Source organism: Lutzomyia longipalpis, chromosome 1, assembly GCF_024334085.1.
Source record: "Lutzomyia longipalpis isolate SR_M1_2022 chromosome 1, ASM2433408v1".
In the NCBI taxonomy this organism is placed as follows: Eukaryota; Metazoa; Arthropoda; class Insecta; order Diptera; family Psychodidae; genus Lutzomyia; species Lutzomyia longipalpis.
The window spans coordinates 13,379,044-13,406,521 of NC_074707.1; the positions used below are offsets into that span (position 1 = coordinate 13,379,044).

General features: G+C 36.0%; 1 protein-coding gene across 10 annotated transcripts in view; it reads left to right on the plus strand.

Annotated features, from left to right (window-relative positions):
* The window catches only part of LOC129790859 (A disintegrin and metalloproteinase with thrombospondin motifs 20), a 64,530-nt gene that overhangs the window by 28,737 nt on the left and 8,315 nt on the right, over positions 1-27,478 (plus strand). For all 10 annotated transcript variants that reach the window (XM_055828704.1, XM_055828696.1, XM_055828713.1 and 7 more), the window contains exons 4-14: positions 4,867-5,103; positions 5,631-5,773; positions 6,154-6,294; positions 13,001-13,178; positions 18,172-18,362; positions 18,455-18,560; positions 19,859-20,099; positions 22,293-22,445; positions 25,946-26,096; positions 26,905-27,089; positions 27,177-27,424. In XM_055828704.1, the coding sequence (XP_055684679.1) occupies positions 4,867-5,103; positions 5,631-5,773; positions 6,154-6,294; positions 13,001-13,178; positions 18,172-18,362; positions 18,455-18,560; positions 19,859-20,099; positions 22,293-22,445; positions 25,946-26,096; positions 26,905-27,089; positions 27,177-27,424 (1,974 nt within the window). The remainder of the gene's footprint in view (positions 1-4,866; positions 5,104-5,630; positions 5,774-6,153; positions 6,295-13,000; positions 13,179-18,171; positions 18,363-18,454; positions 18,561-19,858; positions 20,100-22,292; positions 22,446-25,945; positions 26,097-26,904; positions 27,090-27,176; positions 27,425-27,478) is intronic.

The following is a 27,478-nucleotide window of genomic DNA, read 5'->3' on the forward strand; positions in this document are numbered from 1 at the left end:
TGAGACATTAAAAGCGCGAGAGGGATCATAAAAGTGTTGGGGAAGAGGAAAATATTGGAGCAAAATGCAATTTATGCATCACAAACATGAAACATGAAAGATCTTTAATTGCAGAAGAGACACCCACTGGAAAATATCGCAAAACTTTATAATTTCTATATTCAAGTTTTAAGTACATAAGATATGGGTGTAAGGAGCTTTCATTGCTGAAGAAATCATGCATTAAATTTGCGACTTACATGAAAAGTAATTTAGTTTGTGTTTTATGATTTCTTTGTATGTTAAAAATTTGATATCTTTCATATATATAAAGATAAACTTATTATATATAACAAGCTTTAAAGTTTTATTTATGCTTTTGCTCATTTTACATTTTAATGCACCTAATACATAACAGATCATAATGTTTTAAATTAAACTATTGATATTTCTCGTAGGCCGTACTATGCGGGGTAAGTTGAATCATTTAGGTGCATTAGTATTAAAATTAATGAGCTGCTGAACTACTTAAAATTAGATACGTAACATCATTTTTAAAATAATCCGAGATATGAATTGTCCAATTTATTTCTAAAGCTCTGATCTGAACTAAAAACAAAGATCTAAAAAAAAGGAAAAGCTCTTATAAATCAAACAAATACATATATCGCTATGTATGTTATATATATAAAACACCAGGTGCATTTCCTAAGAATGCTTATTGTCTTTCTATCTTGATAGCTTATCGTTGTGGCATTGACCGAAATTAATTTCTCACGGTACGTTCAAAGAGTTTATGTACCTTTTACAGTACATACTGGGGTGTCGTTTAACTTTTATGAATAAACTAGATTTGTCGTGGATTTTTTGTCAATGAAGTTTTATGACAACATTTCTCTCGAAATTAACATTGCAGAGTCATCACTATCTGTTTTTAAGGAGTCTTTGTTTCGCGCCTTTTGTGTATAGCTCGGTGTTTGCATAAATTCTAAGAATGCAAAGCGCACATTTGAAATTCTTGGAGGCAACAGATAAAATTATCTTCTAAGTTTGTTTTAAAGTTATACTTTTACTTGCGGGGCTTTTTATTTGGCTCTCTTTATGGGAAACACGTGAGAACTTTTTACGAAACGTGATACGGAATTTATAACACATGCGCAAGTTTGTTTTTCAACTCAAAATGAATTTTCTTTGTTAAATGCTGTTGTCTTTGTCACTCCTGACTGCATTTCCTGATGGGTATCCATGTATGTTATAGGAAAAAACATACTTAATGCGGTGAACAAAGATCATTTATGATGTATGTTGAACAATATTTAAATATTATTAAAGTATTTGGTGTGCTATTTTATTCAATGACTGTTAAATTCATTCATCATTCTCCGGGGGGAAGACTTTGGGAGACACATGAGGAGTGCTGTGGAATGTTTTTTGATGTGAGAATTCGTAGAAGGGGCATATGGAAATATAAATGGAAATGACGGGTGGATAGGAAATGGAATAAAATGTGTCAGCATTAGCTATATGTCGGAACAGACAAATCCCAAGTTTATCGGGAAATGAAAATATGAGGAGGAGAGCATTTTCATGTGAAATACGAGGAATTGTCCGCTTTTAAAATTGTGCTGAGAAAGTACGGCGCGGAGTTAATAATAATTGTTGTGTGTGCACATTCGCATTTCGCTCGAAAATCAGCTCCCATGGAGGCGGTGATCATTGTTTGCTTTTGTCTTGCCTTCCTCAAGATCAAGTTCAAGATCATTTCACACACACTGCAAAATGCTCGTCATCAATCAAAAGATCTCTCGCGACGAGGCACATGGTGCAATCTTGATTGGCAATTGATAAATTGAATTGCTGGCTTAATGGTCGAGATGAGTGTCTGACTCTGAGATTTCTGCTAAAGAGAGGAAGTAAGCGTTTCATCTAACGCAGAATCGTGTCTGGTTAATGTGCGGGTGCAGAAAAGCACCACAAGATGAAGTCAAGGAAGGTCAGATGAGTTTGGCCACTGAACTTGGGTCAGAGAACACTGTCTGCGCTGACTGAGCAAATCCTCAATGAAGCATGGCGTCTCAATAGTTGTGTGCGCGGTTTCGTATATCCTCGCATGGCAATTCACGTGTGAAAATTAGAGAGGTACTCTCACACCCATTCTGCATGGACGAGGAAATTCCCAGAAGGTATACGGCCTGACCTTCCTCGCATGTGTGTGCATTTCTTTGACCACAAGACAAACATTCGCGGGTTCTTTGTTCAATTTTGCGGAAACTTTCGATTCTGTCGAGACGATCTCAAGAAGGATTTTTCAATTATCACTGCACCATCTAAATATGTACATTCAATTTTGCCTGCTTCGCTGCATAAAGTTTTTCTTTTTGCACCAACCTTGAGTCTCCATCACACCTCCCTCTGAATTGTTTGGGTAGTGATGTGCATAAGAATATAGAAAGAACTTTGTGGGCTTACCTTTTAAGCCTTTCAAGTCTTTTCTCAATAAAACGTACCGATATTTTCCGTTATATATTTATTGGAAAAATAAAAGAATTTAAAGTTAAGAAAATAGTAATCATCGATGCTGCTGGGTGGTTAATCGTTAAAATCATACTCTTAAAGCAATCAAGCATTAAAAATAAAAGCCATAAAAAGCAGCAACATAGTAAAGATTCAAAAGCGAGATTCATATAAAAAAAGAGCTCAATAAGAGATGCAAGAGTGTTGTGTTTACATTTATAATTAGTGTGTAGCTTCAGCAGCTACCTTGGGTTTGGGATGTTGCAAGAAGTAATATAAATATTAGTTGGTGCTGCACTTGAACTGAGGTTCTTGTATCAATAAGTACCATTATAGTGCGCAGCGCACAATGGTGCGGAACCTTTTCCAAAAAAATCTCTGTGCAATTTTTAACCTCCCAAAAAGATGATGAATAGCCTGTGGTGTGGTGCAAGAGAGTAAAAATTTTCTTCACACTTCTTAATGATTAATGGTGGCGAAAGAAAAAGCGACTCACCAAAGTTTATGAGAAGAATTTTGAGAGATTCTTCGGCACAATCGAGGAGACTCGCTTCCTACATGTTTGGTAGGATGATTTGTTGCGGATCAGTTATGATAATTTCCCAGAGACTTCACCATCTGTGCCTCATTTGTTGCATTGCGTAAATTAAATTGCAACGCCGTGTAACGATGTGAAAATTATTTGTTCAGTTTGATACATTGAGAAATTTAACTAAACATTGTGCATTTTAAAGAGATAAAATATCGCACTTTGTATGATTTATCGGGCAAGTCAGGAAACGATGAGGCCTCATTTGTGCACGTTTTTGTGAAATAAATTACAAACCACGGAGCAATGATGTGAAAGAAAATCAATTTACACATTTACGAATTGGGTAGTCCACGCTACCAGCCGTGATGTGCTTCCTGTTGTACATACCTACCTACCTATACTTTGCAATGAAACATTGTATCGCAAAAGGTGTTCTCTTCGTCTGCGACATGCATATAATTTCAATAAATTTCCAAGAACACATTGGTTCTTGACACACCAAAAAGGTAATTGCTTTGCATTTTAGTGTGGAATGTAGAGGAATTTGTAAATCGTGAGCTGTGGTCGGAAAATCTGATTATAAGCCTCTTCTAATCATTTATTGCAATCAACTTAAGGAACAATTAAAATGCATTAAATGAATTTTTCAAATGCAAAAAATATCTAATAACTACTAAGCCCGATCTTGCAAATGAATTTTAATTGCTTTTGGGACTACCTCTCCATTTATTATGAAGTCTCAAAGAGAAGTTGTTGCGTGATAATCACAGATATTGTATTTTATTGAAATTATATTTTATTGATTTTGTATAAACAAAATTTAAAGAAGTTTTGTGGAGTATTGGCTTTTCTAGACATCTTTTAAGACTTTGCGAAAGATTCAAAAAAAGTTCTGAGAGTATTTCGGGCTAAGAACATAAGAAGCATAAATTCTGAAAGGAAAACATCATCCAGCGAATTTTCCTTGGCCGTCGAACTTGCACCTTTTAACGTATTTATGCTAATGGGTGTGTAAAAATGGTGAAAGATTATTATTCAAAAATATGATAAATACATTTTTGATATGGAAAATCTAAAAGGTTTTCATTTGGAATTCTTGCAATCATCTATACGCATTCGTGATCAAACGGTTGCTCATATTCATTTGAATGGGGGAAGGTGCAACGACTGTTTGGCAATCATTAGCTGTATGAGAATCGAATCTTGACATTTTAAGCTAATTAATCTTGAGCAATTCATGTCCTCAATTGTGCTGATGTGGTCATTCATTCATAATGTACGAATGAATTTTCCCACATACAACACACAAGATTCTGGAGGCAATTGATGAAGTGAATTTTATGGGTGTATTTCAACATTCCCTTTTGCACATCAATGACCATTCACAGTGCCCCTTCCGCAGCCACCCATCAAAGGGTCTCCAAATTGGCCACAATCAACAATTAATGGCAAATAGTAATAAAAAAGTGGGTAATTACTGAAAATGTACATAATAATTCGAGTTTTATGATTCCCTTCACGCGCGAAGACTCGCTCCACGGAGCATTGTAATACAAGACAGATGGACATGACGATAGCGATAATTGAACGTTTAGTACCAACTACGAAACTAGTAATTATGTCAATCAAACATTATCATAAATATCTTTCGTGGTGTGCGTAGTTTGTGAGGGAAAGGAGGTTCTCTTTTGCACGTACCACTGATCTCATGAATACACAACAAAATTTATTGCTGCCATGCAAGTTCTGCAGAGGTGCATAATTCAATTAATTTTTGCATTTTAAGTACAAACTTGTTATACATTATTCTATAATTTATTTTTATATTTTCTCTCCTACAGATTCCTCTAATCACCACCATTTACAATCATCATCATCATCATCCACGGCATCGCCATTAAAAGAATTGGATTCCACGGAGAAGCCACCTGACATCGACCAATCGCACTTTGACTACGAAAATATTCCAATGAGCAATTTGGAGTATGTGAAACCGTCGAAAATTCACACTCAACCCCTCCATGCAGATGATCTGCTGTACGAGTCCAAGAATCAAGAGACTGCAACGAGTAACATAGGTGAGTACCCGGAGACATTTGCATGGGATTGCAAAAGGGAGCAACTATACTGATATTTCTCTCTCAATTCATTTAATATTTTACTTTATTGGCACATCTCGTAAAATGTCTGATATGGGGCAGAGATAGAGTCATTTAGACTGCATCAGCATTCTTGGGTTAAGTTAAAAGTGATAGGAGTCAGAGAGCAATTGCATGACTTAATTAAATCAGAAAAGTTGCTTTGGTAAAGGGTCAATAAATTCACCAACTTATTTACAATGTGGAATTGTTTATTTACATAGGGGTGGGCTGGCGGGGAGTTTATTGATTTTGATAAAATAATTTCTTTTGTTTCCTTTATTCCCTCATACTCCTTTTCTCTATTACCATGTAATTAATTTATTTTCCACGAAGCTTTCCTGAAGCTTTTGTGAGATTTTTTTCTCAATTTTTTTAAAATAATTTTAAACCTTCATATATTAATTTTAAAATTGTAAAATCTCATGATAAATTCCATGCAACAATGTTTCTGATTTTTCTTGCAGAAAATCATCGAATAACCGGACACTTTCGTAATAAATCGAGTCGAATATGGGACCCACATCCACAATATGAGATTGATGCCTTTGGTCTTCATATGCATTTAATCCTGTACCAGGCTGCCAACTTCATTCACAATGACCTAAAGGTGAGGAAAAGCAAAAGTGATTGGCTTCTTTGGAGGCCAATTCATTAGTTTTCAATTCAGTGGCACGTTATCATCACCTAATCGATATAGCCATTCACTTGCCAATATAATTGACTCTCGAGTATATGAGAGAATTCTCTGGCACAATCTGATAGTGTATGTGACTCAGTGATTTATTCTACTGTGAGGCATTCAGCTACTCAATGAATGCGCAAACATTGATGAATGAAGTGTCTGGCTTCCCATTCATTGGTGCATAGTGTCGAACAATGTTTTAACATTCGTACCATCATACCAGTTATGCTGGATTGGTTGGCAAATGCTGCAAAAGCATCAAAATTATTCAAAAATAAAATTTATGTTTGTTTCTTGCGCAACAGGTGACGCACATCTGGCCCAATGAGACATTACGGCGGAAGGTGGATCACAAGGATTACGAGAGGATACAGGGATGCTTCTACCGGGGGCACATCCGTGGTGATGAGAAGTCCTTTGTGTCGGTGAACCTCTGCGACGGAATGGTAAGCATTTTTTTCATTTTATCTTGCTTTTGCCCCATTGCACACATTGCCCCAGCGGAGTGAATAACATTTTGAGAAATTATTTGAATTCCTCTCGGTTTAAAATGTTTGTTTTTGTATGAAAATGTGTTGGCACATACCTTGCATTCACAATTATTTTCGAGATAAATACATGCCGAATTGACACAGACAATTTGTAAACTCCTGCGGGACTGGTTCAACAATATTTAAATTTACATAACGTGCGGAATTGTACAAATTGCCCATAGATAGCTGACGTATAATCCCCATATTTTGCACTTTTTATTGCTACACATTGCACAAAATTAATGCTATTGGTTTAATCGCAAAATGTGCTACAATGTCTGTTAGATAAAACCATTTTGGAGCGACGTCTCGTTCGATTAAGGATTGCATGTTAGACTTTTCGATTGAAAATTTACTTTTTTTCATCCTTATTCTATTGGGGGCTCAACATCTGCTTTTTGCACATTTTTCCATATCCTTGACCCAATTTCTACATCCATCGTACATTGATTTCTCACCGAAAGTGTGCAAAACGCCTCCGCATTCCATGTGGCCGCAAAATTTAGAGAATTAAATTCAATGTTTTATTGCCCCCTGTTTCGCTACCACGGCTATTTTGGCGTGAAGATATTCGGGAAAAGAAAAAAAAATCTTAATTGTTTCTCATTCTTCGTAAAATGTATTAGGAATATTCATTTTGTTCTTTTGGAATTACGTTTTCTTTTGAGTTTCAAAGGAGCTTTAGAAGGAACAAGCCTTTGCTTCGTTTCGTAGATCAAACTTTCTTTATTAATTCATTTTATTTTATCGTTAGAAAATTGTAGAATCAGTATTTTGGATTAATTAAGGAGAATAAAGAGGATTTATTTCCTTTTGCACCTGGTGCGAAAGCTCTTCCTTTCAATCAGAAAATTTTTTTTTAAAATTTTTTCACGCATTGAATATAAATAATGCATTTCCGGAGGAAATAAGAAAAAGAAATGATAAAAAAAATAAATATAAATTTATCTGGTCCAAAAATATAATCGTATTGCAAAATTTTGGAAGTCTTTTGCACAACTGAGCGTTAACAGCTTAGCAACATCGAATGTGATCGCGCCTAATACAAAGTAGATTTATTGTAGCCGGCAAATTGAGGATGAAAATAGAAGATAGCCAGAAGGAAAGTTGCGTGAAAATAGATGGAGTTTATGGGGCAAGAGCGAGAGAGAGAGAGAAACCCCAAAATTTCCTGATGTGAAAAAATATATAGTATGAGAGAAATTAAGAGGGCATGAGAAGTGTTGGGATCGTGGTGATATTTACATAAATAAATGCTAGACATTCTCTTTGATCCTCACCTGAATATCTCGCCGCAAATGATATTACATCCACACGTGAGGGAGAGCTTTGAGCGAAGAAAAAAAAATCAAAAGATTTCTTTTCCGTATTTTAATTTAGCTCAATGTGCTTATTTTTCTACCACGCTATGTTGTGAGTGTCTGGAGGTAAAGATTTTGCTCGGGGTCCATAGATTTACATTTGGATCCCCCGAAATCTCAATATGTAAGTGTTTTCCTCACTCTCAGGAATTTCCACCGTGTGAATTCTTTTCATGGTTGTTGAGCAATTAATTTTCCCATGGGTGTGTGTTTTCGTGAATTGTCCACTTTGACGTCAAATATAATGGGAATTCCGCGCATTCTCCACACAATAAGTTATATTGAAGATTCCTTTAAAAAACCAGACGCTAAGATAATTCCTCCTGAGAGTTGAAACACACTCCTCCCCCAAATTAGCTAAAGTTATTTGCAAAAGTTTCTTCTTTTTCCTGTTTTTCACTCACAGACAATATGTTTGAAAGAGCGATTCTCGCGCATCAGCAATATTCCGAAGAAAAGGATAATCATAAGGGCAATCAATCTTTGGAGACAACTCAATTTTTGAGCTGCCACGACGTCTCCGCATCATTTCAAGATAATAAAAATGAATGGGTCTTTTGTTATTGCTTTTAGTCTTGACTATTTGATAGAGAATAGGCCAGTCGGGACTGTTAGAATAAAAAGAAAACTTCTAAATTAATCCTTTTGTTTTTTCCTTAACATAATAGCTTTTGCTGTTTGTTCCATTTGAAGCTATGAATTTGTTTGAATCTTCTTCTTTTGAGTCTCTTTTCATACGATATTTTTCGATTTTCATAAAGTATTGCAAATGTCCTGCAAAGGCAAACAGTTAAATTTTTAAAATTAATCTTTAATATTACATAAATAAAATCTTTAAAAAAGGAATCGAATTAGTTACATAAGGGCTTCGGAAAAGCTCTGAAAAATCGCATTTTATCCAAGAAAATATCCTTAACAACTCCTTCTATTAAAAACTTCAACTAATCCTGCAAGAGAGGCCATAGAAATTATTTTATTCGCTTGAATATTAACAAGCATTTCCATGTTTTCCCTCGTTTCCTCTTATTTTGACGCACACAAAATGATTCCAATTAATAAAGTTTAATTGCTGAAATATACGTATACAAGGAATAGCTAATAGAAAAAAAAATGCGGAAGAAAAGAATTAAGAAGATTTTCTGACTAAATGAAAAATAAATTTAATCTTTGGCAACGTGGTGTAGAGGTTCTCAATGTGTTATGTTTAAAATGTAGACAAGTGCGTATTAATTTCAAGGTTCACTCCATTCAATTTAATGACAACAACCACTTTAGCACAACGCGAAAGTGAAGAATTTATATATTAAAAGATAAAGTTTATCAGTTTCATTTTAAAACATAATGCTAATTAATCCCACTACTTGTCGTCTCTGCCGTCTTTGCGAATCTCATTGCAACAGAAAGATTAATACCCAAAAGAAATTGCAAAAGATGGATGCCACTTCATGCCGTATGGAGATATTGAGAGTGGCATTTTCTAAACACTTTGGTGCAATTTGCCACTGTACGCGTTGTTTGAATAAAGCATTTAATTGCATCTGCCTATCGAATGGTGAATTTCATTGAACTATTGTTTCGCGAAGGACATCCTCAGGCATTGTACTATATGTAATGTGCAATACTATGCAGAGCAGAGAAGATATGCGAGAATGGGATGAGAGATCGCGAGAGTAGAGGGCAATAAATGTCTGCGATTATTATTTATAGACATCGTAAAGATATCTATTAATGAATTTCCTAACCACTGTGTGTTCTCCATGCAAGACAACCGGGCAGTGCAAAGTGGATTTGCCGCCTCGAAGTGAACACTCGACTTCCTCCATGCTATATACATTGTTTTTTTATTTAACGTTCAGACAAATTATGAAATTAAGCTGCGAAACATAAATTTATCCGATGAAGCGTGTCGATGGCGAGTAGGGCTATTATCAGTGCCCTATGCGAAAAATAAAAATAAGAAGGATGAATGAATGATTTATGTGGTATAGATATAATAGTAAGATCTCAATGCAAATTGTTTCCCATGCGACCTATCCCTACAATTGAGTTACTGAATTGATTGCCTTCTGGCCGGCAAAGTTCATCACCTCTTTCACGGGAAAAGAGGTGCAACAAATCACGTATAGAAGCAATAAAAGGTCATTTTCTACATTTACACCGGAGGCTCCGTTTAGCGTCAATTTACGATGCCTCTGTGCGTTAGCCACTCGTAAAAGTTTATATACGGAAACCTCTGCGGAGTCTCAATTTACAACCCAAAACCCATAATTCTGCACGATGGCCAAAGAGAAATTGTGCAACATCAGCGATAACAAGGCAGAACGGAAGGCAAAGGCAAAAAAAACATCGCACCATTGACTCCCTGCGTACGACGCACATTAACAGAACAATTGTTAAACATTCTTCATGAAAATTACTTAATCACCTCGTGAAAATCTACATATTTTAAAATAAACATTGGGTATGTTTGCATGTGTTTTTCGGTGCATTTGCGTGGCAAACAATTGCACATTGTGGCTCTTTTTTTCTTCCTTTGGTCATGAAATTTCTGAAAAGTGCCACCGTAGGGATTTTTAGTCATCGGATAGCACGTACGTACATACCGTAGCTATATATCTCGGATTCCTAGAATATATGGGATTAGAGAGTTAATAGAACTTTTTGCAAGGACCTATGTATTTCTCTTAAAATAATCTCCAAAGCTCTTCCATTGAATGGCAATGATCTTGCGGCAGAATATAACTTTATAGTAATGAATAAATTTAAAATTTAATATCGTTAAACGATTTTGTCAGCCTTTTAGTCGCTCCGCTGAGACAGATTATATTAATTTAAATTATGCTGTGCAACAGTTTCAATATGTTGGGAATTGCAATGAAAATTTCTCTGTGACAGACACCGAGTGGGTAGGAAAATGGGCGTGCGAGGAGTCTCTCAGTCATTCTGGAGGCCCACAATTTGTTGAACTTTAATGCAATGAATGAGACAAGATTTCAATTTAATTCGCATAATGCATTTTTTCTTACAGCCGCACACTCATCTCCTCGCATGGCCTTGTCCCTCAATTGCTTGCTCAGGAGTGAAAAAAAAATGTATTTTTGCAATTAAAGTTGAAATGGTTGAAAGTACTTATGCTAATGTTTATGAGCTTTTTGGCATAAATAGGAGGGAAAAATTCTCTTGTGGAAATTCTAACGAGATAACTCATGAACTAACTTTAGAATCTTTCGATTATTTTATGTGAAACTGTAATGAAGTGTAAACAGTTTTATGCACTAAAAGTATGTAGAGAGGAATTTAGCAGAGCATTTTTTTTATTTTCATGCTTCTACCCAAGCGTGGGTTAACAATGTATTTTAATAAAGTATGTACAGCATGTTGTGGAAAAATATGTGAATGAGGTTGGAGTGAGAAGATGCAAGTCCGCACATTTGCAATTAATTAATATGCCATCGTCAATCAATTTGGTATATAAAAATAATTTATGCTAATGATTCGTTTTTCAAATTTGCTACAAAATACATTTCACACCGCGAGATATAATTTATAATTAGACATGGAGAATTTTCATGCGAAATTCGCAAGAAAAGTTCAAAATTTATGTCCACCACGTGCAAAAATATTCAAAAGTCGAACACTAATGTTAATTTGGTTTTGGGGGAAAAACATACAAGCTAACGAGACAGCATTCAAGCGGATATCCCAAAATTGATTTTCCGCTCTTTGCGAAAACGTTGCTTTTTATTTCAATTTCATCAAATCTTTCCTCATAAGATTTACGGGATGTTTATCTACTATTTTTCCCTTTTTAGCTGTGATTCTTTCTTCAAAGAAGCACAGCTTCTGTGTACACTCTAAAATGCAAAGTCGTCAGATCGGGCTCAAACTTGGGATGAGCACGAATTAGGGTCCCCACATTCCAAAAAACGGTGGCGCCAAAAATCTGTCCGGCCGTCCGGCCGTCCGTCCGTCCGGCCGGAATATAACGCTATATTGCAAGAGAACGGTAATAGATAGAGACTTGCGGTCAACGGCAAAGTTCATATATCGGGTGAAAGACATCCGATTATGACGTCAAATCCAACCCCCCACCCCTGCGTCCGCCATTTTGAATAACCTCTAAATTTTGTTTTCGCTATATCTCAGGCCCTATTATAGCTAGAGGTCTGAAATTTTGGTATGTTGTAGGGCTCATCAAGACCTTTCCAACGATACCTCATTTTCAAAAATCGGCCAAGCCGTTTAGTCAATATGGCCGTCGCAAATTTTCATCGAAAATCCATCATAACTCGAGAACGGCTCGACCGATTTTGATCAACTCGGGCTCAAATTAAAGATCTCAACAAGCCCTACAACTTTGTAGAACATTGGAAGTTTTAGAAATGACCGCTAGGGGGCTAAAAATTAAAAACAAAATTTTCGATTAGTTTTCAATGAATATCTCGAGCATGGCTTTATAGAATTGGTTCATATTTTGATATGTTATAGCTGACTATAATACCTAACACCATGCCAAAAATGAAGAAAATCTATGTAGCCGTTCCGGAGATATCGCTTTTTAAAGTTTAGGTGTCATGTCTTAAGTTATTTAAGTCTAGCGCCCCGCGAAGCGGGGCGTTTTATATATACATATACAAAAGTAAACTAAAATATAAATAAATGCATAAATATATACATTATATATACATATAAAAATGCAAAGATAAATATATATAAACTGCAAAGATAAAAATTAAATATAGCATGGATGGAACAGTATAAAGCGAAAGAACGGTAAGTAAAACTTACGGGCTGTGATTCTTTCTTTGTCAGTGAAATGTGAAGATGGCTGAAAATTGAGGATGGGCAAATTTTGAGTAGGGCTTTCTCGCGTACCGAATCACAGCCAACGCCCACGATTAAGGCTTTTCATATAATTTCTTCGCGTTGGCTGTGATTCGGTGCGCGAGAAAGCCCTACTCAAAATTTGCCCATCCTCAATTTTCAGCCATCTTCACATTTCACTGACAAAGAAAGAATCACAGCCCGTAAGTTTTACTTACCGTTCTTTCGCTTTATACTGTTCCATCCATGCTATATTTAATTTTTATCTTTGCAGTTTATATATATTTATCTTTGCATTTTTATATGTATATATAATGTATATATTTATGCATTTATTTATATTTTAGTTTACTTTTGTATATGTATATTTTCTATAAGCCTCTTATTCACTAAGAAATCGCATCTAAATCTTTTTTTCTGATGCTCTGTTACAGAGAGGACACATCCGAACATCATCCGGCTCATTCTTCATACAACCCGTGGAAAAGTATACCAGCGAAAATGAAAATATTCTTCATGTTGTCTACAGATTGCCCATTAACATGCGACCACATGATGAACTGGAATCAATTGAGGAAAATTCAAGCAATTCTGCATTTGAAAATATTGCTGGTAAGTTTTTTTTCAAATATTTTTTAATCACAAAAGCTTTCAGTCCAAGCTTTCGAAAAAATCATTAAAATAACGATCTTTTTCATTAAAAGGATTTTTCTTATTTTTGTTGCTGTTAAATTAATTTAGAAGGGGGTTTCCTTTAAATTAAACATTCAATCTTAACCTAAATATGATATAAAATAAAATTTAAACTTCAATAGGGGTCAAAATGATTGGCTATTTCGAAATTTATTCAAACAAGACTCTTATGAGTTTTCCAGGTATTTTCAATTCTTAATTTAAAATGCATTATTGCAATCCATTAGAGCTCATTGATCTCTTATAGCGCATTCTCCTCATATCACCTTTATGCTCAATTAATCCACCCATTGTGAGTTACTTTTGTGGCACAGTGTGGGGCAATTCAAGTGCAAATGTCACACAATTTGCGCCTCAAGAAAGGCCATGCAAGTCATCTTGGGTGACAAAAGAAGCCAAGCCTTGACTTGCAATTAAATTATTCTTTTACGATAGAGAGACTTGAATGGAGAGTCCGGTACGCGGAGGATTTTCTTCAGGTGTTAACAAAAATTCATTTGTCATCCAGGGGGCTCCCACGGTGAACTTGTACCGTAATTGCGCGGTGCACTCATAAATCTCTGTCGAGTTCTTGAGAATTTTTGTGCCCAAAATACATGTGTTCAATCTTGATGGGTTATACGGGGGAAAAAAAGAAGGTATAAACATGGAGAGTTTAAATTATATTTCTACTGGTTTTTGCAATCGTTTTTCCATTGTGAAGAAGTTAATATAGAATTTCCGGTTCTCATGTAATGTTGACTTTTGATCTTCAGCGAACGTCCTTGCGCCTTGCGTCATCTTTCACACAAAAACTCTGTCATCTCGCGGAATTTAATCATCGCACTCACTTGAGCCACACACAAATTTTCGCACAGGGGAAATAATGTCCAAATATTGACCAAGAACATTACAGTGCTTCTTATTTCACGTGATGACAAAGTTGGGGGCATACAAAACGGGGAAATGAATTGAAAAAATAAATGGAATTTAGGAGTGGGTCTTCTTTTAAATTAAAAAGCTTTTACCTAAAATGATGATGAAAAAAAAGCGAGACGTCGTTGGAAAGTATAAATAACGTGCATTTTCGTTGAAAAAATAAACAGTGGATGGAGCAAAGCTCTGGCAAATTGATTTGTGGGACTATAGAGATTTATAAATGTGATTTTTTTCGCCACACACTGCAAACTGTGTGAACGACACATGAACAAGGTAATCACGTTTTCTGCGAGATATGATCAGGTGCGAGAGTTGAAATCTCTTGAGGTATAGTGTGCGATGTCTCAATAATTTGACTCTTTGGCTGTGAAAGAAATATTGAAGTTAAAACTATCTTGAGATTATTGATTGACATTCAGGAGGTATTTATGGGTGGAAAAAAGAGACTCTCGATATTTCTTCATTTTGCGCGCGCGACATCATTGACAAAATCTCGCGGATGCTGTGATCTCATCCAAAAGGCAGTAGATCAGGCGATATTCGAGAGCACGAATTTCGTGGCAGATGGTGGGCTCCTCGAGCGCGCCCCGCGTAGACACCGAGGCATCGATCGAGCGAGTGAAGTGGAGGAAAGAAAAAAATATTTTGTGCAAGGTGCTCAGGAAAGAGGCAGAAACCACAGAATTTATAGGCAATAATGGTTTATGTACATACGCATCAAATACCGCGCGTGTAAACATTCCTGGCGGCTCGGTTCCAAACTCACCATCGCACGGAGGCCCGCGAAGAGTATGGGGAAAAAGGTCATCCGCGTATGTAAATATAGCAAAGTGATTTTTAACAAATATGTATTTATAACGAGTTTTTCTCGATCGGAAGCACATGAGTGGTGTGTCTCGTGTTGGCAATTGTGGGCTATACGAACAGAGTGGCGGCACTGCGCCACAATGTCTAGGAGTTGCGAGCATTTAAGAAGCTTTGATTCCATTAAAGAATCTTATATAGGCACAGTTTTTTTTGCAATCTCTGCTTTCCCTCCCAATGATCGACCACTCGATCCGAGCATTGCGAGACTCCGTGGAACGCGCGCTTTTTGTCTGTCCCTCACATATCGAGAGATCTTGAGTGTCTCTGCATCTGAATCTCTTCTTCAGTGCTCTCGAGGGTTTTAAGATTTCTCAAGTTGCGCGTTCGATATTTAATTTTGTGCGGTATCCCGCCAAAAAAAACCCGATCTCTGAATTGCTTAAAGCATTAGACGTTAATTTATTGGAAGGATCACCATAATTCAAAAGTCTAATCTGATGGACGGTTGCGAATTTTTTTACGAGGCATTCGGTGGAATATAATCGGACGTTTATGCCATTGACATTGACTAAGAAACTTACGTAATAAGACCAAATACAGTTGAATGAAGAAAGGAAGATTTTTGCACACTACTCAGTGGGGCTTTTAAGGTGGAAATCACCGTGAAATCCAATACACAAAAACAGTGCGGACATTCACACGTTTTATTGAAGCACCATAACTATTATTTAAAATTCACCATTAGAAAAGCGAGGGGTTTATCAGAATTTTAAATTGAAAATTACCTATTGATAGAGGAATCTGGGGTTAGTTGTTAATGTTGTTTTATTTCCAAAGTTGATACGTTTCCCAAGTTGGTATGCTCAGCAATTTCACATTGTTGACTTTACGAGCAAACAAATAGCTTTTAAAAGTATTTTATTTTTTTTTTACTAAAGCTGAATAGGCTCGGTTATATGGAGGAGTTTCAGAACTACTTAGGTGAAATTTAAAGAATTTTGTTTGAGAGTTGAATTTTCTAGATTTTGTGAAAATTTCAAATAATCCTATGTCATCGATAAAATATAGTTCATTGAGCATTTTCTAAAGCTTTCAATTTTTAACTTTTACACAAAATTTTTAAAAAAATATTTTTTGCTACATTTTCATTTAAATTAAATGAGTTAAAAAATAGTTTATGTATACATAAGCCTTTCCATAAACCCCTTTTAAGTTTTGAAATTCGATCGTTATAGGAATAAAATAGACACCTAGTGAGAAAAGAGCCTTAAAAAATTATATTTAGCAACAATGTTGTGGTGATTCCATGCAAATTGGCTCATTTGCCAAAAAATGTTGCCTTTCCAGTGCGTGCGAATACAATTTGCATTAAAATTAACTATTAATAAAAATAAGAAAATGTGTTGGTTTTCCGCTTCTCACAGCGAGGGTATTTTAAATAATATGCTAAAGCTTTTTTTTTTATTTTGAAAATTTTGGAATATGGTCAAAGACATTGTGGATAAATTACCTGTGTATGTTGGTATAGAGATGAACGCACACATTATTCTACCAAAATGGAATTTATTTGAGTATTCACGTTACATAATTCAACGAATTTTTGGGTGAATGAATCAATTAGCAGTTTTTCGAGGAGTGTGACTCGGTTGGTCAGAAAACTTAATAAGATTCATGTCTGTCGGCATTGAAAGTGAGAATTACAAATGACTCTTGAGTTCCATTAGAGTGAAATCCAACATATTTGACCACTCTATCACACGGTGTCTGACTTTTTCGTGCATAGAATTGATGAGAAAATGAAATCTTTAATGTACACACAGGGCAAAAGTTTTAGGGTGTGCGACTACATATTGCTTGTGGAAGGACCTACCTCAATGTGTATTATATACATATTGTGCTAAGTTGCGTGCTCCAGATGGCAAAAATTTCCATTCCTACAAAGCGAAAGAGTTTCAAATTCATTTAGTCTTCTCGATGGAAATTGTGTTTCTATTTGATTAAATAATCTCACCGACAAATCCACCAGACTGACTCTCCTTCGTGTGACATTAATTGGCATAGATTTCTAAATGTTTTAGCAAAATGATTCCCATTGGGGCGGACTAATGAGAAATCAATGGGTGAGGTGAGAGAGGTGATTAAACATAATGCAATTAATCACATTGACCCGCTTGAAATGCTCATCTGCTCTGTGGCTGTACTAATCGATGGGCCTCACCCATTAGTAAATACCACTCCAATGCCATACCAGCGTACTAAATCGATAATGATTTCCTCTCGAGATGGTCTTTTGGATCTTAAACTTTTCAGATGGTTCAACCTCTCTGTGAGAAATTTACAAAGATATGCTCCACGCATTTTTTTCTTCTTTTTTTTACCATTGCCCCAGCACTCCATCATGCATTCGGGGGCCCCTCTCTCCTTGTCGAAATTCCATCTCATGGCGGTGATTGACATCGCGGTTTCGGGGAAGGTGGATGTCTCACCAGCAGTAGTACGACATTAAAGCCTTCAATTTAGTGCATCACGAAATTGTCAGTTTTTCGACATTAACAAGACGGCGCTTTTGCCATTACGCTAAATTAAGGTTTCTCGGAATTTTTGCATAATTTTCATTATTTTTCAATTATATTTCATTTTCTGTGGAAACTTCTTTCATCACATGCAACTTCCTTATTTATTTAAATTAAATTTCTTATTATGTTATGTGTTGAAAAAATAAGAAAATGTATTTAGAAACGTAGATGACGTAGAACAATAAATTAGATTTTTCCCAATAATTCATACCTGAGGAAGGATATACTAATCTCCGAAAAGTTAATAATTAAAACTAAAAAAAAAAATATTCAGCGTAATAGTCTATGCTATATTTGTTCATTGATCATGCATAAAAAAAATTTATAGAAAAGACGTCGAATTAAATATAAATCCAACCCCCAATTGAATTTAAAAAAAAAAACAGCAAAAAAGCATTACCTATGGCTCTTGTAAAAAAAAGGAATTTAATTTTTATAAATTCTCCGCTTGAAATGCATCATCAAAAGAGCAGTGGACATTAATCGATAAAGTGATGCTCTTGGGAGATAATTGCTGTTCGTGTTTCAATTCTCATGTCATTTTTTTCTCATCAACTGGGATAATTGATAATAAAAGTATATATATTTTTCTCTTTCGTGTGATATTTCAGACACACCCAGCGGCGATGAGGATTTAGTATCTTCGAGAGAATCGGGGGCGCACGTAAGAAGGAAGCGAAGTCATCAAAGCGTAATGCCCCACAATGAGTACACGATGGAGGTTCTTGTGGCGGTGGACAAGAAGATGCAGGAATACCATGGGGATGCAATTCAGGAATACGTTCTGACACTCATGTCCATTGTGAGTTGATTGATTCGCCGCCAATGGTGTGATCACTGTGAGAAATCTTAATTGATTTTCTTAATGACTTTCCTCTTTTTCTGCAAGAAAAGGTGTCGAGCATCTTCTCGGATGCCAGCATTGGAAATTCCCTGAATGTCGCCGTGGTACACATTCTCCTGCTAAAGCATGATCTCGTATTGAACTCCAATCACATAGGTATGTTATTTACTGTATGATGTTGATCTTTTTGATATAATCTCCCGCGGTACTATATACATTTTTTAATTGAGCAATTAGATACGTAAATAGAGATTTCAGGGACACAAAATTCAATTGAAAGTAAATGTGGGTCATGCAAAAAAAGTTTAATATGTTTTTGCCCTAAAATTAGCAAACATTACTACGCATCTCCAATTGAAGTTAAATGGTTTGCACAGAAAGGAAAAATCTAATAATCTAATCGGTGTGATCAGCAAACCAAGTGGATAATCACAACCACATTCCTTATGTTTTTAAATGTACACAAGATCATTCATTGTGGATGCGTGTGGCGTACTTTTTTATATTATCCCGCACCACAGGACGGTCAATTTTCAGATCTAAAGTGATTTGTTTGATGGCGTGTAGAAGTGGATTTATTAATCAGAGCCAGGGTGTTGCAGCAATTATTCACTTTGTGTGCAAATATTGCATTTTATCCGTATTAAACTGATGGACTCTCCTGGGGTATTGAGGTGCGCAGAGGGAGAACGGTGTGTTCCAATGTAATAAGCACTCTTGGCTACTTTTATTATACGTGTCGAAATTACTCATTTATTCTTACTGTATAATATTCGAATTACTGAAGAATTCACCCAATCACGGTTAATAATACGATGGAAAATAAATATTAGGTGTCTGTCGAGGTAAAAGGAAAGGTTAATTGTTAAGAACCTCTCAATGGGGGCGCCTGGTTGGTGTAAATACCTACAGTGAGTGTACTTCAACTTGGCACATTATCCCGATAACTGCTGATTAATTAAATTGAGATAATATTTCTGTTTATTAATTAAAAGACAATCCATGATTATTGCGCTGGAAACATTGTCTCAATTCCTGTTTTTCTTACAATACATTCCTTTTAATTAAATTGGATTTCTTTGTGGAATTTATCTTTGTTACTTTGTTGACAAATAAAATATTTCTTGAAAATAATATTTAGAATGAAATATACTACAAAACAAATTATTTTAAACAAACCACGTATTTATAGTAAGTTTCGTGTAATTTATAATAATCACTCCAAGTTCTTACCTTTTATGTTAGTTCTTTTAATTTTCCTTTTGCCCCTCGCTCTCTTTTCCGTATCGTGTCAAAAGAAGTGATTTTATTGGTGTGTGTTTAGAGAGCAAACATGCACCAATAAATAAATTAAAGGGGGTTACAATTAATTACGAGCAACAAGTTCGTGTTGTACGTTGATTTGGGGAATCAATCTACTAAACGTGTTGCATTTCTTGTGTGTGACTCCCCAGGTGTCTCGGCGTCCAGCATGTTGGCGGAATTTTGCAAATTGAAACAGCGCTATCACAACTTTCAGCACGATACCGCCCTCCTCTTGACTCGCGAACAGATTTGCCGGAACGCCAATGAGACCAAATGCGACACTCTCGGCTTGGCGGAACTTGGGACCATGTGCCGAACGACATCTTGCTCTCTGGTGCAGGACAATGGATTGTCAGCGGCATTCACAATAGCCCATGAATTGGGTCATGTGTAAGTGAAATTAACTTGCATTTTCATTGCATTTATAGATTACATACATACATATATAGCAAACTTCTTTGTTATCGAACAACAATTTGTTCGCGTTCAATCGACACGTCATCTCATTCCATGATTTGTTCAACATATTGGGGAGACCCCCACATATATCCAGAGGAAATTGACGATAATTAGTGCAAGCATTAACGCCTCCAAATTTGTCATATGAATTTCTGTGATTGCTCATACATAGATATTGATGGCCTATTGAATTTTCTCGCGAGCATTCGCTGCTCCCCTTTTTATTTGAACGTGTTTGGATTTCGCAAATAAACGTCCCATGCAAGAAATTGATTCTATTATGACTCACCGTATCTCTGGCGTCAATCTCTCACTCAGATGGACATTGAGATTGTGGGAGCTATGCTAAAATAAAGGCGACAGGGTGAATCTTCACCATTGGGTGGAATTTATTTCCTGGCCTTTGTAATGCCACACACAGTCACGTTCTGTAGCACATAAATCACACTCTCTTTCACGCTTCCTTCTATCTATTCCACCACAAGACAAGACACTTTTATGTGCCCAATGAACGCGTGATGTCATTCGCAAGAGACCTTGATGATGTCTCTTCTTGTGGTTCAATTCATTCAACCCCCAATACATTGATGTGTGAAAGTGAAAATCATTTTCAAACGTAAATCAATATTTTATAGAATTTACGCCTGGTGGTACCAGGCGTCTCCATCGTGATTAATAAAATGTATAAAAGTTAAGAAAGGAAAAGCGTAGTCAATCCCGGAAAAAGCTCTCGTTAGTAAATCATTAATCTATGTAGGTCTTTATATGAGATTCAGTTGTGCTACTGATATTTTGTAGCACTATAGACAAGGCATTTGGACATGAAGATTGACTCTATTTGGTGTTCTGACTTAATTCCATTCATTGATGATGAATATTTTTTTTCTTTGATTTATTGTAATAGAAGGCATTTCGCAGAATAATCCATCCATCCATACCATTTTTGGTGTCTCGATGATGGAAGCCTAAATGCTTCAATTTTGGTATATGGATAGTATTTTCTACAATAAAATATTATTGTAAATGCTTTTCTAGCTAAGGGGGTGACACATCAATTTGTATTTTGCGCACAAATTAGAGCTCATTCTATGCCGTTAAACTTAAAAAGCGCACATAAAGAAAAACTTAATCGTCTTTTGTCGATGCTTAAAAGTCTTTGTCGCGAGTCTTTGTGGGGCATTGGGTATCCGAAGGAGAGAAGGAACACGCTAGAATTTCAACACTCGATAATTTTCTATTTATTGCTTTATGGGTGTGAAATATATAAAATTTATGATCAATTTTGACCATAAATTGGGGGAATAATTCATACAAAACTGTCGCTTTATCCTCCTCACCACACTATACCAATTTACATTATCGCGCCTCCGAAAATGAAAAGGGTATAGAGCGCGATGTTGCGAGAGATTAAAGTAAAGCAGAAGCCGCCAAAGAAGCAATCTTGGACCACTTTTCCGCCCACCTGAAAACTCCACACAGTGTGGAGTGGCGCGTCAACAATGATTGAATTAAAGTTTCCTCACTCATCGTGGAGTATTTAATTTGCAAAAATCTCGTTTTTTTTTATTCTTCCTCCAACCCATGTTTCGCCTTTCTTTGTCCACACACAATTTGTGACCAATAAAACATCTTCGCATAGCTTTCATATGCAAATGACCAACCGAAATGTGTTGTTTCTTGTCGTTTATCATGGGAGCATGATACTTAAATCCTCTTGTATGTATTTCACTTCTGCGATTCCGCATACGAGACATGAAGACCATAACGCAAATTACTCTTATGGTGGTTGTCTCTCATACATATGTTTAACCCAATGTGAGAGAAGGATTTTGGAGACTGGAAGCAATGGCAAATGTTGTTAAGTGGATCAAAAGTGTCTTGTTTTGAGATTAAGATGAACATTCAAATTAATTCCCTACTCTTTAATGTCTTCTTTCATTTCTGGCATTACGCTGAAGGGGATTATTTGGTGTCTTTTTGGAGCACGAAAAAAAGCTCTTTCATTTTTTTTTTCAAACGCTTAAAGGTTGTTCAAATTAATTTTATAAAATTAACGGAAATTCATTTAAATGTTGGAATGGATTTTCCTTTTGTTAAAATTCTTTTTCTTAATTTTCTTTACAGATTAAGTATGCCACACGACGATGATCCCAAGTGTGGCAAATTCCATGGACCAAAGAAGCATAAGGATTTCATTATGTCACGTATGTTGGATCACAATACTCACCCGTGGGCCTGGTCTGACTGCTCACGGCACTTTATCACGGAATATCTCGAGTGAGTATCTCTTGCTTTTTTCTATGTTTCCCCGCAATCATGCCATGCGAGCATTTCAGCCGACCAGACGAGGCCAGACAGACAGTTGGGCAGCCACTTGTGGTGCGGATTGTGGGTTTTATGCAAAGAAATGGCATTAATATGCGCCGATTGATGGTGTCTGTCAGCAGATGGTATATATGCTACTAAATCTCATTAATGCATGAAGCGTTTAATGGCAAATTACCCAGGACTTTTATTGATTTTCCATAAAATTTATTTTAAAATACTCTCGTGCATCTATTAAAGCCTCGCAAACGTGGGATCACTATCGCGGGATTTTCATTTGCGCTATTTTAACTCCTCACCAGAAACATTCTCCTCCACGGTTGGCGTTCTTCGTTCACATCGATGTTCATTTTGGTGGATGGTTGGGTTCTTTTGAAATAGCCATGTAGCCCCCAATGAGTGCAAGTGAATTATGGCAAATGTGAGTGATTTGTAATGTATGGAAATGGTTGAATGGTGTAGAAATCGCGTAATAAAATGCTCACATTTTGTCAGGCTTATTTCAAAATAACCAGAATTAAATAATAAAAGTGTATTTTCCCATTAATTGTGGGCTTTTCTGCCTCTGGGTGCAAATGACTTCAGTGTGGTGTGCTGCCTTCATTTTCAATCCCAATAAATATCCCGCGCATGAGGTGCCAGAATTTACTTAATGCATTTTGCTTTATTATATTTTATTCTTTTTTCCATCGCCCGCAAATCCCTTGAGGAAATTCTTTTAGCAGCCACAGCATGCAAGAGAGATTGTGAAGTAATCCTCTTGTGACCCAAACATCTCCAAAGTCCTCGACATTTTTTTTTTAATAAAAACTGTGCGCCATGAAATCCTCTCACGAATGAATTATGGCTAGAAATAACTTTTCCACCCAGAGCTATTTAGAATGTTTTATATTTGAGAAGACATTTAAGTGGTGTATTAGTCAATAAAATTGGTAGAATTTTTTTTCCCACGAGAATATCAGATGTCTTCAGTGCACTTGAGCTATGCTGAAAATGAATAAAAGATGCTGGATATTTTTTTTTCAAAATGTTGATACAACAATACCTGTTCGATCAAAAAACTTTCTTCGCCAGTATTTATCCACGCATTGTGTTCTCACAGACGCTCTTTCATGCCCTTTTTTCCCCTACCTCATGACTTTTCCTCATTGCAATCTGATTATGTTGTCTCCCCAATGCATTCTCTCCATTCTTTTCGTACCCAACTCGTTCAGCGACATTTTATTGATAAATATACAATTTAGCATTTTAAATTTCTTGCAAAATGCAATGTCTTTGTGAGACATTGTTGTCGAAGAGGAGACGCGATAAAAAGGGATTCAATTGCGCGATCGTATCAGATATCGCGCATATAATTTCCAAAAAAAGAGCCACAGCAAATAAGCTTGAGTGATCATCGATGAAAATTTCTGCCCACCCACATGGAGGCTGATCATTCTGACATTTCAATGGGAAAGTAATAAATCTCTCATTTCCTCCATAAATCCTCCTTTTATATACCTCTTGTCTGCGGTATTGAAAGTATTTTGAAAGCATCCATGCAAAAATGTTTGTGTGCAGAGAATTTTAATCACCAAGATCCCTTTTACATTTTTTTTGCATTCTTCCCGGAGTATTTTTACCTCATTGACTTTTAAAATATTCAAGTATTTAGGCTTTAAAAGAGCTACAGCATTTTGCTTGTTTTTCCAGAAAACTTCAATTGTCTCTGTTATGCCATAAATTTCATTTTATTTGCCATGAAAACAATGCAATTGAAAAATTATGTGGGGAGGTAAAAAACCGAAGAAAATTCCTCTTTGGGATACTTATACCATAGTAAGAAATTCATGGGTTGATGCTGAGAAAATTAATGAGAAAAAATACAAGAAAATGAAAAGAAATCAATAATTTGTTGAAAATATTTTTGCCATACGATATATATATTTTTTGCAATAAATTATTTTAATGACCAATTCAGTTTTATGGCTAATTAATAAAAAACTAATAAATTATAGAAATTATTAATTCATTATTCCTTCATGTATTTTATTAATCATTTGAATTTAAAGCAGCATAATTTTCCATCACAACATTTCTCTTTCTTTCAAAAAGTAAAATGATGTCTTCCCACAAATCTTTTATACGGAAATTTAAACAAATCCAGTTAAGAAAATATCAAGCTTTTCTCTTTTTTGATTAATTAAAAAATAGATTCTAAGGAAATCCATGGAAATTAATTAAAAAATATCTTCAAATACAAACTAAAGAAACTCAAGGAATTTTTCTTTATAAGAATTTAAATCTTTTTTTTTATCAGAAACATACTAACCCAGATTCATCGTCAAAACATTAAAAAGCAATTTTCAAACATTATCTAAATACTTTTCTCAATTCTTCTAGCCATATGATGAAATGGCTTTTACATGTAATCTACCTAATAATTTTTTTCTTGACACATTTCATGTAATCTCAAATTTGGTCGTGGCAACTTTTTCTCCCTCTGAACGAAATATCTTATGCCAGCAATTGAAGGAATTAATTAAATCTTCAACTTTCTTTATTGCTCGAATGTGGATTTGCAATGCTGAAAATGTTGTCAATTGGATAAAATTGCAAGAATGAAAAAAATTGAGTCACTTATCGTTGTGATCTTGTATAGCTGCTGTAGCCACTGAGGAGAGGAAAAAAAAGATCTCGCGGTGTCTGTCCGCCACAAAAATCACGTCTGGGTTATTAATCAACTTTTGACAGCCTCTTGGGGAATCATTAATTTTAATGTAGCACAGTTTCCAATATGAAATTTGATGTGTACACAACAGTGGGTTTTGTCCTGGTAGCGCAAAAAGCCTTATCACTTGCACAATGCCAAAATCCAATTGAGGTTTCACCTTATTTTGTGATGTTGTGACTGCTGGACATGGCTCTACGCATTTTTGTGTTGAGGCTTTATCAAAATAAATGGTTCGTTGTTTGGCGCGGCTTGGGTGAGTAAACAAATATAATTGTTGGCTAGTTTGAGTGGTTGAATTTTTCTGAAGAGTGTTGATTTGGAATTTCTTACCGTGCTACAATGATCTTTATTTTTCTATTTGAGAGACCTCCATCAATAATAATAATTTTATGTGCGGTGGAATCTAATTAATCGTAATTATGTTACTAAAGTGATTCATTGATGGGTTTGTCATTGATCTCAAAATCTAATTTTATAACACAACAACGTGGTGAAAAGACAAGTTTCGATAATTAATACGTTGTTTTTATATCCCCATTGAGAGACGCCTTCTCATACATAAAACGACGTGGCATACACCGCGTGAAGATGTTTGAATTAGTAGATGGTGTCTGGCCGGCTGATCTATGCCGCAATGCATCAAACATGTTTAGAGGAAAAAAAAAGAGAATTTTTATGTAAAATGTATAACACTCCTCGGTGCAATTTTGTTAATGGAAATTTAATTTATTCTTGACAGAAACAACCACGGATATTGCATGAAGAACAAACCGGAGCGAGATATGATTGAGCCTACCAGCGGCATGGCTAGGCTGGCTGGGGAGAAATTTACACAAGATCAGCAATGCGCCTTGGTATTTGGGCCAGGCACAAAGATTTGCTCCTACATGGTGAGTATACGATGATCTTTCTGCCCATCAATTTACTACACCACTCTTCGTTGTCTCTAAATTGATTTTACTGCACAGCAAGACTCCCTTGCGTACTGGTCGTCTTTTCCCTCCGAACAATCAACCATTTCTTGACCCATTCCCAATTGACCAATGAATTTTATCACGCAAGATTCAAATTCAGATCAATTTATTCAATGTTTTCCCACATCTGTGCAGGAGATATGTAAATTTGGTATAACATCAACACCCAGAGTTCACTCCTGTAGAGCTATAGCTGGGTGCGATGCTTTACAAAATGTCTTTTTTATCTCTTCTCAATATATTGCTTTCATCGATGTTACATACAGTGCCATACAAGTAATTTGAGTTCGTTTATTTTATAGCATAACAAATTTTAGGGCTTTTTGATTGAGCCTTTACATTCTCTTATCATTTGAAGGGATTGTATTGTTTATTGGTCTGATATGCCAAATTAATTAAAAACAATCAGTTAATTCTGCTTAACATTGTGTATAAAAAAAAGATGTTCTTAAGATCAAGATTATTGTGAAAATTTCAAAAAATTACTGGAAAATCTGTGTTAATTCTTCTTTCAATTTAATAGACAAAAAAATCCGAAAATTTTCTCTCAGATTGATCTTCATAATCAAAAGATTTGAATTCAAGGATCAATTAATGAGAATTAACAATTCCTCAATTTTTTAATTAATTTATTCCCTCTCATTGTGAATGCCCAAATTTTCCTCACTCTGCTGGAGAATTTTCTCATTATCTCTCCTCCTGTTTCTCATGCAAATCCCCAAAGCCCGTCTGCAGCTCCCTGTGGTGCACGGCGAGTGATACGGATGAGCAGGGTTGTCGCACGCAGGCCATGCCATGGGCGGATGGCACGTCGTGTGGTCCAGATAAGTGGTGTCAGAAGGCTCACTGTGTTCATCGCAACAGGAGTGCCCTGAAGCCGGTGGATGGTGGCTGGGGACCATGGAGCTCGTGAGTGAATTTGAAATGAGAAAAAAATGCCGCTGACACGATCAATTAAATCTCTGCTGTTTGCCCCATTACATCTCCATTCTGCAGGTACAGCGAATGCAGCCGTTCCTGTGGTGGTGGTGCGCAGTTCATTACACGCGAATGCAATTCGCCTGAGCCAACAAATGGTGGAAAGTACTGCGTGGGTGCGAGGATTGAGTACAAATCGTGCAACACCCACAACTGTCCACCGGGATCACTGGATGCCAGGGAGGAGCAGTGTCGGGAGCTGGATAACAACAATTTTGACATTGTTGGTATTCACAAGAATGTGAAATGGGTACCAAAATACGGAGGTAAGGCAATAAGTCCAATAAAAAAAATGTTATGCAACAATCTGTGAAAAGCTT